Source organism: Rhynchophorus ferrugineus, unplaced genomic scaffold, assembly GCF_030347505.1.
Source record: "Rhynchophorus ferrugineus isolate W39M unplaced genomic scaffold, kcgeb_rfMv2 rfM10, whole genome shotgun sequence".
NCBI lineage: Eukaryota > Metazoa > Arthropoda > Insecta > Coleoptera > Curculionidae > Rhynchophorus > Rhynchophorus ferrugineus.
In genome coordinates this window covers 26040063-26054624 of record NW_027472589.1, presented here as the reverse complement: position 1 = coordinate 26054624, position 14562 = coordinate 26040063, and the positions used below count along the sequence as shown (strand labels likewise).

At 31.2% G+C, this 14562-nt stretch overlaps 1 protein-coding gene across 1 annotated transcript in view; it reads left to right on the top strand.

Moving 5' to 3' along the window:
* LOC143203934 (melatonin receptor type 1C) overlaps nucleotides 1-14562 on the top strand; it is a 109269-nt gene that overhangs the window by 55071 nt on the left and 39636 nt on the right. The window contains exon 2 of the mRNA XM_076416267.1: nucleotides 2325-2514. Coding sequence (XP_076272382.1) covers nucleotides 2337-2514 — 178 coding nt within the window. The 5' untranslated portion in view covers nucleotides 2325-2336. The remainder of the gene's footprint in view (nucleotides 1-2324; nucleotides 2515-14562) is intronic.

Genomic DNA, 14562 nt, shown 5'->3' with positions numbered 1-14562 from the left:
ATTTTAATGTTATGATATTTGCAATAGTCTGAATCAGATAGTGAAATAACATTAATTGAATGACAGCCAAAGTGGAGTTAAAGGTATTCTACACGAATTAACTGAAATTCCATATAAAATTGAAAAATACTGAACCCACTCGCCATAAAAATTTCTTTACTCGCTGCGCAAGAAAGAATGTTCTTCTAAATTGAACTATAAATAGTTTCGCAACAATTCTCTAGGGCGTTCAGTTAATAATATTTTCGCTAAATTTGCGTGGGATGAAAATACTGAAAATTAAGCTAAACGTCGGTTATTTGATTTTTAGTTTACAAATTTACAAAAAATAACTATTCTTCAAAGTTATATATTAAAAACTATTTCTAAGACGTCAATAATGTTATAACGTCTATTATTATCTGTTTGTATATAAAGTGTAAAGCGCATCAAACATTTATTGCTGATGAAGATTCACGTTACATTAAGACAAAAATTTAATAATTATAATTTTCTTTTCTGTTTTCTTTTAAAAATACTGTCTGATATTAGTAATAATATTCTATGTCGATCTGATGGATACATAGTATTTTATTCCTGAGGCTCCTTCATCAAGTTGTTGGTGATAGCTAAGAAGGCCGGCTGAATAAACCCTTTTCTGTAGTCCCATTCCCGTTGTAATTTTTAGGAAGTGAAAGAACTCATGTGAACTATCCAATGGTTTTTCAAAAAATATACGTTTCCCATATTCCCAGATTTTCAAAATTTTTCTATTTTTATTGAATATTTTAAATAATATTAGTAAGGTAGAAAATTTATAAACACAATGTTTTATATGCTTTTTTTAATTAAAAAACGGATTTGTTCTTCACCAAAAGAACATGTCAGGATGGACTAGTCTTCAAGAACCTACAAGACATTTAGATGACAATGATTGCTAAGGTTACTTACTCTACGAAAAATTTTGGTATCTCTTAATTCCGGATCTATTTTTAAAAAATACTAACAATTTAATATAATATCGTGGTATTATATGATGAAATCGGAATATTGGCTTGTAGGGAAGATCAACCTTGTGATTTCTTGACGGTGTGTACGTTGTATTTTATGTGACGTACTAATATTTATGATGAGAGAATGATAAAAAAAAAGTAAATAGGAGGAAAGTTTCTTCAGACCTTTAAATCCTATCAATGTTTGTGATACTTAGATAGCCAATCTTGATATATTTTCCCCAAAATTTATATTTTCAGATTCATATAAGTCTCAACTAATTTATGTCTTAGGATCAAAGAATTGGGTAGAGATAAAGGTTTGTGTTTTTCACAGTACGGTAAAGGTCTCCTGTGAACCTTCTGTGAATGGTACCTCTAAACTGCAATTTACAGGTTGAAGTCAGGATTTTTAAAGTTATCCCAAAGTCCCGCGTCACCCAAGTTTTCCGAATTGGGTTTACAAGGTCTTTGAATTGAAAGCAAAGGCTTTGTTAAGGTCTGAAAACTTCTCGTCCTCGCTATTCTAACCTCGCAGTTGAGTGGATTGGTGAGTATTTGGTTCGATATCCAAATTGCTCTTCTTGATGATGTTCCTCATTTTCGAAACTTTGCTGAGAATAGAGAATAGCTCTCTAAAGTGTTGATTGGACGGTAGTTAGAGAGAGCTGATTTGTATCTCCTTTTCGGAAAAACAGAAACATAGACGTACTTTCAGATAGGTATAAGAATGGTTGCAAACTAAAGATCGAACTTGTGATGATTTTAAAATGTGCGAGCTTTCAGAGAGTGAATTTCTTAGAGATTGTTTTGAGTGTCTCTGGGCTGATTTAATATTATATAAAGATGAAAGAGGAATTATTTTTAGCAAAATAATAAAATTTAATACCTATAATAATTTAAAAACAAATGGTTTTTAAATTATTGCCGCTGATTCTTTATACCTAGTAGTAGAAGCATATTGTTATTGAACGTAAAATTGTACCAAGGGGATAAAAATGGGGTAAAAGTTGTTTTAGCTAATAAATGAAAGGTCCCAAGAACGTTACTCGGACTGACGACTAATTAATCTTTTGACCTACAATCAGTTGTTTTTTTAACGTATCTTCATCAATAATCTATTTCTATCAATAATCTATCGGGTTAGCGGGATTTATTCGACATGTTCATTTATCACAAAACATCGACTTTCCATCCACAGTTCATTCATTTAAATCTGAGAAATTACTTTATTGCCCTCTAGCACAGAAGCTTACTGCTTCTTTAAAAGAAATCGCGCCCTATTTTTAGTAATTTAAAGTTAGTTAACACCGTTTAAATATAAGCTTATTAAAATAATGTTTTATGTTTCAGATTCGTCTGGGAATGGTATTAAATATGAGCCATGTGTTGACTACCGAGGAGGTTTCGCCTGTGACACTCAACGACCATTGGTCCAGGTTGGCGCGGCTGATTCTGTTGGCCTCCATGTCAGCTGTGGGCAGCGTCGGCAACGTCTTCATGATCAGTGCTGTAATGATAGAGGACTATCTAAGGAAAAGAGGTAAGAGCATGCCAAAGTTTAGTATGTTTTCAGTACCTGTTTTAACTATTTCATAATTTTCTTAATTAACATTCATATATCTAGCGCTATAAATAATAAGATGACTATATTATTTCATATATATATATATATATATATATATATATATATATATATATATGAGTATAACATAAATGATTGTAAAAATATGATTTTAAAATTTTTAGGCTTCATTACACAAAATTTATTATATATTTATTCAGGGATATATTGCCACACTATCCCACATCCTTGGGCATTCTACATTATTTTAATGCTATGGTATTTAATTGTTAAAATGATTTACACTAGCAAATTTGAGAGTTTCATCGTTTTTTTATCACACATGATATTTTACCCAACATTATAGCTTTTTGTTTATTGTACGCATGATAGAGATTGCCCGTTGAAACTCAGAGTAATAGAGAACCAACTTTTCGTAGTGCCCAGAAGCTGGATGGTACTTTGATTGATATCTGAGAAATTTAATTATTTAGTATGCATTTCCTTCATAGGCATCTGTAAGAAATATGTTGTTGTGAAGATACTTGATTGGTTCTTAAACAAAGAGAGTGGCATCACGTGATTAACCCTTGATGACACTTAAAATACAAACAAATTATGAAAATAATGCTTCGCGTTCATTGAAGAAGTTGAGGGGGTCATTAATAAATATTCTTACAACCTTTCAGACTCTCACTTTTGGAAAGAAATACTAGAGACGCTAGTTCAAGTATGTTAAAGTTAAGGAAGATTATGCAGTAAAAATAATTTTTAACAGAAAATCGCAACCTTTCATTGTCAGGCGAAGACATTGTAATGTCGAAGTTATCGTATTAACTATTGGACCCCTATAATTCTAATTCTAATTAGACCTAGTCAAATTGTTCGTTATTATATGTCGACTTTCACAAGTTTATATTTAGAAGTTGAAAATAATTTTATCCCGTACCAGAGTGACATAGCTTGATGAATTATTCAAAAGCACGTCCATACTTTATTTTCGATATTTCTAAAAAGGCCATTTATTGGACCCAATAATACTTTCCTTTTATCGTTGACGATAATGGAATTATGAGTACGTGTAGGAATATAGTGAATAATACATTATATTATTGAAGTATTTGTAATAGATGGCGTAACTTATTCCGTATATCCAAGTCACACTTTGTATTAGCAGGTATAACTTTTAAGTATATACTTAAAAGTATACTTTAAGATATTTCTTTCTAATGTTAGTATGAGGTAATATTAGGATAATACGCCATTTTGACGAAAGACATATCTCTCTAGAGTTATAGTGGCAGTCCACAAAATAAACAAATGGACAGATACTAAATTATACAGCTTAATGGATTGAAATCTATGTCCATTTTGCGTTGCGTTCATATAATAACCAATTTTTAATAAAGTTCAATAAATATATATTTTTTATAACATCTTTATTAGATACGCTTAGTACAATCTTATTTATAAAATTAATTTATTAAAATAAAATCCTATACAAATATACATAAGTGTAAATAATATAAATGTATATAAACAAAAAGCAAAAAAAACAATTATGAACTCTATTCTAGGCAAAATTAAATTATCTATAATTCTTCTATAACGCCTTCCCATATTTGTTTAGTGCCATCAATTGTATGGGATCTATTAGAGTTCTAACTATTCTTGATATATTGAGGGTAAACTTTAATCCTTCTCTGTTGATATTACATTAACTTCATTAAACCAAAAGTACAATCACACCTCATAAAAACTTTTAAAATTTTCTCTTGAAAATCATTATGGATTGGACAGTTGAAACACTAAACATTTATGTGTTTTTTAAAGATATTTAGATTTTAGAGTATTTAATCTGTGGAACTACTTAATAAAGAATGTAGACAAATATTGCATGTTGTCTCTTTTTCAGAAGTTTTGTTAAATAGCCTGAAATAAGACTAAAATACAATATTAGACTCTTGTTTTCCTCAGAGCAAAATTCTCTGGAACTGAAAATATAGACTCAACTGGTGATTTAACAACCTCAAGTGGTACTAGATCTCCTAGTTAAAAAAGAATATAAGTTATGTAACATGTTCATTTTCTTGGCAATTTTCTCCGGGAGAATGATGTGAAAAAATTGAACTGATGATGTGCCCTTTTAAAGATTTCTCGAACATACTAGGTGAAGGATGCTGTTTCTACCTCCATGACTCCAATAGATCCAACACAATTCTTTAAGCAATCTTGGTTAAGATTTGTTAAACAAATGTAGTTATTTGTAAACTTAGACAAAATAGATTTCTTTAAGGTAATAAATCCCCTAAAAGTAGCAATTAAATTTTTAATTGATGGCACCGTAACAAATATTTTCTTAACAAGGCAATCAAATTTAAATATACAACACGTCTACTATAAAATTATAGAACACTGATTGTTCTAAAAAGTTAAAGTATTACAAATATTTTAGGGATATTTTACAATTAAAAGTAGTATTTATTACTACTAATTATCCAGTTATCTTAATTATTACCTTCTCGTAAGATTTCTTTATGTAGAGACATCACACTGACAGCATATGAACAACTTGGTAGATTAGTTGAATTTTATTACTACTAACATCTTCATAAGTAGATTTTGATTTTCTGCAAACAAACAATATATAAACAGACATGTAGTAGATAGATAATTTTATATGTACCTGATAAAAACAATGTTGGATATGCATTTACCCTAATACCTGTTCGTGAAGGAAGGGTAATTCTAAATTTTTCACTAAAATGTCCGTGATAGACACCATGACGTTGATATATTTGCATTGTGGTTTATCCAGGTAACTTACTACTATTTACTTGTCTACTACTTACTTGTTACTTGTATAACTATGTCTAATTTCCGTAGTAGATTTTCACCCAGGTACACTACATCTTTTACTATACGGCCGCATTGTCATCAATTTTTATATTATTACTACATAATAATTAATGTAAAACAGAAAAAATGCATAACGTAAGACAAAGATTTCTTGATCTAAACAAAAACCAAAACCTTCAAACGACAAACTTAAAAATGGACGCCCATAGAAAATGCTGACTTGACACAATTTGATCGGCCAATCACGTTTCATGTTAGTGGCGGCACCAGAAATTTAAACTAGCCAATCACAATTTGCGATCGCAACGCTACCGTTGATTGAACTAAACAAAACGTTTCCCCAAGGTCGCCTATACCGTGAAATTCTATTTTTTCTATGATCCAGAATTTTGCATTGACACATGAAATAAGGTTACTAAATCACAGTGATGTAGAAGCATTACAGCTATTATAAACCACACGAACTGGTATAGTGTATAAGTGTTACTCTTAAATACTATAATGATGTATGATCTTCTTTTGTATATTGATACAAGTACAACACAACGATAGATTTATTTGTACTAAATATATCTCATATAATAAGGAAGAAAAAACACTTTCTTACATTACATTTTATCGTTGATAATCGTCGCTCTTAGCTTAGAGAGCTTAGGCTTATCGTTGTTTACATTCGAAAATATATTTCTGTGCTGAATCCTTTAGGAATATAGGAATAGAATTGACTGTATTCTGAACCTTCATGTCTTGAAAAATAACTATATTTTTTGGCCAACTTGCGACATTTCCGAATTTTTTAAATATAATAAAAATCTATTTTGTTATACTTTTGGGTCACACCAAAAGTTTCGTTGTAGATGCCGAGTAAAACAGCTATATCTCCGAAGTTAATTTAACTTTGGAAAAATCCTCTAAAGAGTATATTCTTGAAGGGTTCTGATTTTTAAACTATGAAAGTAAATCGATTTTTCCAAATTTTTTGACTAGAATATCCCCTTAAATCAAGCCGATGATGATGAATCGAAATTATCTTTTACACCGGTGTCAACACCGAAAGGGAAATAAAATAAATTCCGATGTGATCAATAAGCGGCTGATCGAAATGTGCGTGCGTGTGGACCTGACGTCGTCACGGGATGAAATACACTCGAAGCTCATGCGTGATGGACCAACCCCCCTCGGTTACAATGCCAATAAAATAGAGAAAGGTGAATAAATAATGCAGTAGAGTTCACCGTTTGTTGGGCGGCACGATAGAACTGAGAACTAATAACTATTAACGGTTCTTGCTACGGGAACGATGCGGGGGCCGGATACGGTACACGAAAACCTTCCCCTGGGACAGTGACGGGAAGTTTTTTCTAGCGGCCTATTTCAGTTAGGTTTTCTTTGGCGATGGTAAAGTTGGATGATTTAGTTGATAACTAGATAATTAAGAGATATCGCTAAATTGGTTCCAGGAATTTATTTTATTTCAGAACCATATACGGTTACATTTTTAAATTTCTTTTAACCCAGGGCGTCAAACAAAATGTATAATAAAAAAAACATTATAAATGATTTTCGACGTGGATTATCACAACAAGAGTGCATCAATCAACTTAATTTGACTTTTGGCGATGAAGCTCCATCAAAAACCATTGTGCATCGCTGGTTTAGTAAATTAAATCCTGGTCGTAGTTCGCTGTCCGACGAATTTCGTGAAGGTCGTCCAAAATCGGCTGTTGTGCCAGAAAACATCGATGCTGTTTGCGAAATGATTAAGTAAGATCATCATGTCACCTCTTGTGAGATTGAGGCATCCCTAAGCATTAGTTCCACCAGCATATATGCGATTTTACATGAACATTTAGCTGTGCGAAAGTTATGTTCTCGTTGGATCTCACACAATTTGACAATCGCTCAAAAAAAGGCGCATGTCAACTGGTGCAAAGAAATGTTTAAGGAATTTAATCGCGATACTTCGAAAGACGTTATAAAATCGTGACAGGTGTCGAATGATGGATATATTTGTATGAGCCCGAAAGTAAGCAGCAGTCAACTGTATGGGTGTTCCAAGATGAACCAAATCCAACAAAACTTGTTTCCGTACGAAGCATTTCAAAGAAATGGGTGGCCTGTTTCTTCGGAAAAACTAGTCATATTGCAAGAGTGCTTCTAGAGGATCGTAGATCAGTAAATTCTGATTGGTAAACAACCATTTGTTTGCCAGAAATCTTCGGTGAAACAAATAAAACAAACAAGGGACGCCGGATTGTCCTTCATCATGACAATGCGACATTGGCTCAAACGAGAGATTATTTGAACACTCAAAACATCGAATTGATGGGTCATCCGCCGTACAGCCCTGATTTGGCACCCAATGACTTCTTTTTGTTCCCATCTGTGAAGAATAAACTGTGTGGTCAACGATTTTCATCGTCCGAAGAATCTATTGAAGCGTTCAAAAATTATGTTTTGAAGACACCTCATTCGGAATAAATGCTTTGAAAATTGGTTTAAGCGTATGCAAAAGTATACCGATCATCGTGGCGAATACTATGAAAAACAATTTGTTTTTTTCTATTCTCGAAATATAAATAGTGACCCTCGTAGTACTAATAAATAACAGTACCGACAGGAAATGGTAGTGAATGACGGCGTAACCACGATGGTTAACAACTATCTAATTTCATAATAGTCAATAACAGTGACGGATAAATATGCTACGATAAAGTGTGGCATGGCACATGGTACGAACGAAAGGTAACACGCGACGTATCAGCTTCTCTTCTAGCACTAACAATAATGGACGTGCAATGAGAGCAAAAGAAGTTGAGGTACGAGATCATGTAATTACACACAAATGAAAAAGCCAAAGGGAAACACGTTAGATACGCTGCCATGGAGAGCCGGCTGGAACCATTTCGGGTGGCGTTTATATCCAGGCTAAATAGCCACGAGAATGTCGAAGCAATCCAGCTGCTAGGCAAAAGTGGAGTAGTGAGAAGACTTAAAAGTATCAAACCTTTTGAACTAGTGTAGTACAGTGGGTAAAAAGCAGAGCACAGTGCGAATTGTGTGGTGTAACTAAGAGCGAACAAAACTGAGGAAACGCCAGTGGGTCACACTCGGTAAAACAACGTAGCTTTAGGATTTTAATCAGAAAATACTGCTCGTTAATCTTACTCTAGATTAATAATTTAGAAATCTGTTAGAAACAGACTTACAGCTTGTGTTAAATATAAATATTCGTACAATATATTAATTTCACTTGTTAGTATCGAATCAGTTCGAAATAAATACTTGAAATCCTAGTAAATCATTATCTGAAAGCCAACTTGTGTAATTTTATTCTTTGAATAAGATTTATGCTCACTGTATATTATCGAGAATGTATCTTATTTCACGCTACATATTAAAATTACGTTACTACTGTTGCGTATAACGCAATAAAATAAAATATTACGATATAGTAAGTTGGTTTTAACGGGTTTTTAATGATGCATACTGGGTATTGTAGCGTGTAGAATATTCGTGTTTTATTCAACAAGCTAATTTGTCTAACTTATGTTTTGCCTAATATTTATTCCTGTTGGCTATTTAAGTATTTCCAGATATAATCGTCAAATAATTGTAGTGGCGGATTTTACGATATGTATATTAGCGTATACATTATCAGCAATTCTGATCAGTGTTTATTTTTATCTAACTCGTAAATATTATCTGATTGCAATATGTTTTTATCAGTTTAAATAAACCGGAATTCAAATTTTCCGGGAAATTACATGTAGTAGCGCTTATTTGGATACATTAATACATAATACTAATTATATTTACAAGGGAGCAATGAAACGTCGTAATGTTGCCGCAAGCACTCTGATTGTTAGTACATTTAGGCTCTGACGTTTAACAAAATTTTAATATAAATAAAATAATTGAACAAATATTCTATTAAATATAATTTATTTTAATAATGTAGTACATCAAATGCATTTATTATCGAAGAACTTAAAACTACAATTAATTTTGCAGCCATAATAATTTATAGGTTAGAGTTGTTTTATTATATATACATTGAGCTTTTTTCCACACTAGTATCGGTAGCGTTCTAGGCGTTTTTTTGTATGTAGTAGTATCCACCGAAGGCACAATCCACTTAATTAACAATTGTATATTTGAGTAATGTATATTACTTTCATTGGAGAGCATATTTATGTTTTGCGATTAGTTCTTGTTTCTTTCGATGCAATGTATCCTTATAAAGTCATTATGATATTACTATATTTCTCTTTAGTTTGTCCCGTTACTATCTGTATACATCTTTCTTGATAAAACTACATTTAATCACTGCATTCTCCTTAAAGCATTTGCCATATCTGCAAAACAGTTAGTGTTATTTCTCTACTCATACATGTTAACCGAACGTTCATGTACATTCTGAAGAATAACACATGCTCATAAAGCTTTCACACTCTAAAATACAATTCCCTACAATTAAAGTATATTAATTGTATACTGACCTTTAGTGGTTTCCTCTTTCATCACCCTGTCTTGGTAATCGTCAGTATTGAATCATAAACCAACATTCATAAAGTTTTATTCAATCACAGTCACTTTCAGAAATACCAGTCAAGTTAATCACCAAGCTGTTTATTTCCAATCTATTAAAAACTTGGTCAAGATTCTACCATTTGTCAGCTTCTTCTTCACTGATCTGATCGAGCTCATACAAACCGAAGGTGTTATTTTCGACAATGCCTCTTTCCATAAATCCAGACAGTTCTGGTTTAAATATCCTCCTCGACCTGTATATTAGCGTATACATTATCAGCAATTCTGATCAGTGTTTATTTTTATCTAACTCGTAAATATTATCTGATTGCAATATGTTTTTATCAGTTTAAATAAACCGGAATTCAAATTTTCCGGGAAATTACATGTAGTAGCGCTTATTTGGATACATTAATACATAATACTCATTATATTTACAAGGGAGCAATGAAACGTCGCAATGTTGCCGCAACCACTCTGATTTTTAGTATATTTAGGATCTGACATATAACAAAATTTTAATATAAATAAAATAATTGAACAAATATTCTATTAAATATAATTTATTCTAACAATATCGTACATCAAATCCATTTATTATCGAAGAACTTAAAACTTCAATTAATTTTGCAGCCATAATAATTTATAGGTTAGAGTTGTTTTATTATATATACCTTGAGCTTTTTTCCACACTAGTATCGGTAGGGTTCTAGACGCGTTTTGTATGTAGTAGTATCACCCGAAGACATAATCCACTTAATTAACAATTGTATATCTGAGTAATGTATTTTACTTTCATTGGAGAGCATATTTATGTTTTACGCTTAGTTCTTGTTTCTTTCGATGCAATGAATCCTTGTAAAGTCATTATGATATTACTATATTTCTCTTTAGTTTGTCCCGTTACTATGTGTGTACATCTTTCATGATAAAACTATATTTAATCACTGCATTCTCCTTAAAGCATTTGCCATATCTGCAAAACAGTTAGTGTTATTTCTCTACTCATACATGTTAACCGAACGTTCATGTATATTCTGAACAATAACACATGCTCATAAAGCTTTCACACTCTAAAATACAATTCCCTACAATTAAAGTATATTAATTGTATACTGACCTTTAGTGGTTTCCTCTTTCATCACCCTGTCTTGGTAATCGTCAGTATTGAATCATAAACCAACATTCATAAAGTTTTATTCAATCACAGTCACTTTCAGAAATACCAGTCAAGTTAATCACCAAGCTGTTTATTTCCAATCTATTAAAAACTTGCTCAAGATTCTACCATTTGTCAGCTTCTTCTTCACTGATCTGATCGAGCTCATACAAACCGAAGGTGTTATTTTCGACAATGCCTCTTTCCATAAATCCAGACAGTTCTGGTTTAAATATCCTCCTCGACCTGTATATTAGCGTATACATTATCAGCAATTCTGATCAGTGTTTATTTTTATCTAACTCGTAAATATTATCTGATTGCAATATGTTTTTATCAGTTTAAATAAACCGGAATTCAAATTTTCCGGGAAATTACATGTAGTAGCGCTTATTTGGATATATTAATACATAATACTCATTATATTTACAAGGGAGCAATGAAACGTCGCAATGTTGCCGCAACCACTCTGATTTTTAGTACATTTAGGATCTGACATATAACAAAATTTTAATATAAATAAAATAATTGAACAAATATTCTATTAAATATAATTTATTCTAACAATATCGTACATCAAATCCATTTATTATCGAAGAACTTAAAACTTCAATTAATTTTGCAGCCATAATAATTTATAGGTTAGAGTTGTTTTATTATATATACATTGAGCTATTTTCAATACTAGTATCGGTAGCGTTCTAGGCGCTTTTTTGTATGTAGTAGTATCCCCCGAAGGCACAATCCACTTAATTAACAATTGTATATCTGAGTAATGTATTTCACTTTCATTGGAGAGCATATTTATGTTTTACGCTTAGTTCTTGTTACTTTCGATGCAATGTATCCTTATAAAGTCATTATGATATTACTATATTTCTCTTTAGTTTGTCCCGTTACTATCTGTATACATCTTTCTTGATAAAACTACATTTAATCACTGCATTCTCCTTAAAGCATTTGCCATATCTGCAAAACAGTTAGTGTTATTTCTCTACTCATACATGTTAACCGAACGTTCATGTATATTCTGAACAATAACACATGCTCATAAAGCTTTCACACTCTAAAATACAATTCCCTACAATTAAAGTATATTAATTGTATACTGACCTTTAGTGGTTTCCTCTTTCATCACCCTGTCTTGGTAATCGTCAGCATTGAATCATAAACCAACATTCATAAAGTTTTATTCAATCACAGTCACTTTCAGAAATACTAGTCAAGTTAATAACCAAGCTGTTTATTTCCAATCTATTAAAAACTTGCTCAAGATTCTACCATTTGTCAATTTCTTCTTCAATGTGTCTGATCGAGCTCATACAAACCGAAGGTGTTATTTTCGACAATGCCTCTTTCCATAAATCCAGACAGTTCTGGTTTGAATATCCTCCTCGACCTGAATATATACTGTAATAATTCTTTGCAATACCCCATATCAACTCAATTGGATTAAAAATACAGTGATAGGGAGGAAGACGTAATACTCTGTGGCCATAAGATTCAGTAATCTGATCTACTATGTATCTTTTCTCAGGCTTAATTTTAATAAAGTAAATTACATAAAATGCAATTCAATATTTCATTTATATTTACCGAGTAATAATTTGAAATACTTCATTCTTTAACATGATTTCTTCGAAACTTATTTTATGTACTTTAAGCCATTCCTTAATTGCATGAACTGAGTTGATGAACTTGTTAGGATTTTCTCCACCAGTGTACTATATATATATATATATATATATATATATGGCAGATATAGTGCATTGTACATAACAATAACTGATGGTTCCTCCAATTTCTTTAAAAGCTGATTTTCAAACTACTGCAAAGACAAGTTATGGTTCATTTCTTCATGGTAGTCACCCTTGGACTTAGAGAAACACTAATTCTGCACCAGGAATAATACCACTCCTGTTTCCAGCATAAAGAACTATATGTCTGCAATGAATTATTAAAAAATGTTATTTATTATCTTTTTGCCATGAGCAACTCAATGTACCATTCTGAAATATTCATGGCTGTTTTAAATATATAAATTGATAAAATTCTTCCTTGATTTTGTTATATATTTTTAAAAATTGTATTTGGAAGTTCCATTAAACCCCTTCGTGGGTTATCTTTACATGACTTAAATTCTATATTATCCAACAATGTATGAAAGGATGTTCCACATCTCTCAAATAGCTATATATATTTTGAATCTTTGTGGATACTTTTCAGACTAACAATTTTTTCTGAAATAATTGTATTCAATTATGTCGTGAAAAAACTACTTACTGTTTTATACATTTCATATATTGGATCTCTGAAAGACCAAGATTGACCTTTATTCCTCACCTGTTTCGCATAAACACGGTTTCTTTTTGGCGAATTTAAAGTTATATTGTTTTTTATTTTTTACATACTAAATACAGTGCAGCTGCAAGGCGCAAAAAATATTTTCAATAAAAACCCCGGAGATTTCAAATTTATTCAAAACAAAGCGTTAACACAACTTTTGCCGGTAGATACGGTACGGTAACCCGTAATTATAATATATAGTATATTTTTATAATTCTCGAACCTAAATCTGTATATCAATGTTAAACTCTTAAGAAAGTGAGCACCGGCAAAATTTTTGCCATTACGCGTTTTAGACCGTATATACTCCGAAAATATATATTGCTACATATTACAAAGAAGTTATAATCTGATACTGGTACTGATTACTTTTACAGCTAACTTTTGAAAGTAATATGATCTAACCTATTATACTTATTTGACCAGAAAATAGTAAGGTTTAAAAATCATGGTGCTGTTCTCTATACAAAGAATTTTCTTTAACTTTTATAGAAGGGATGGACTAAATATCATTTGTTATTAATGCAGTTATAAGTTTTTACGGAATAGATTTGTAGAGTGTTTGAATGCTTTTCAACATCTCGTAGAAAATATCTGCCAATTACCTTAACTAGTGATCGCCCTGTGGTCGAAATTCGACCACAATGTATTAAATTAATGATGTTTCTCTCCTAATAGAGTAAAATGACTAATTTAAAAATGATGTGTTAATAAAAATTATTTTGACAGTATTTTCATTATAGTCAGTTCATATATTTGATACATAACATCAATTAAAATAATAAATGTAAAATTTTATTATAATATATATCAACTAACACTCACTATAATGTTTTTTTATTGCATTTAATTAAATCTAATTTCTATTATCGTTCAATAATTAAAAAAATACTGATTACTGGTAAATTTATAGGCCACTAAACATCATAAAAAAGTATCATAAGTAAGAATATTTTCAGAACTATAATAACTTCAGAGCATCAAGGTTAAGTATACAGGACCTTTCTCTATTTTTATGTTATAAACGAAGAATGATATGAAGTAATGCAAGTTTGTATATTTAAACAAAGAATATATGTATATAACAGTTTTTAAATGTAAGGAATAATAGTTTAAGGAATGTATTTACG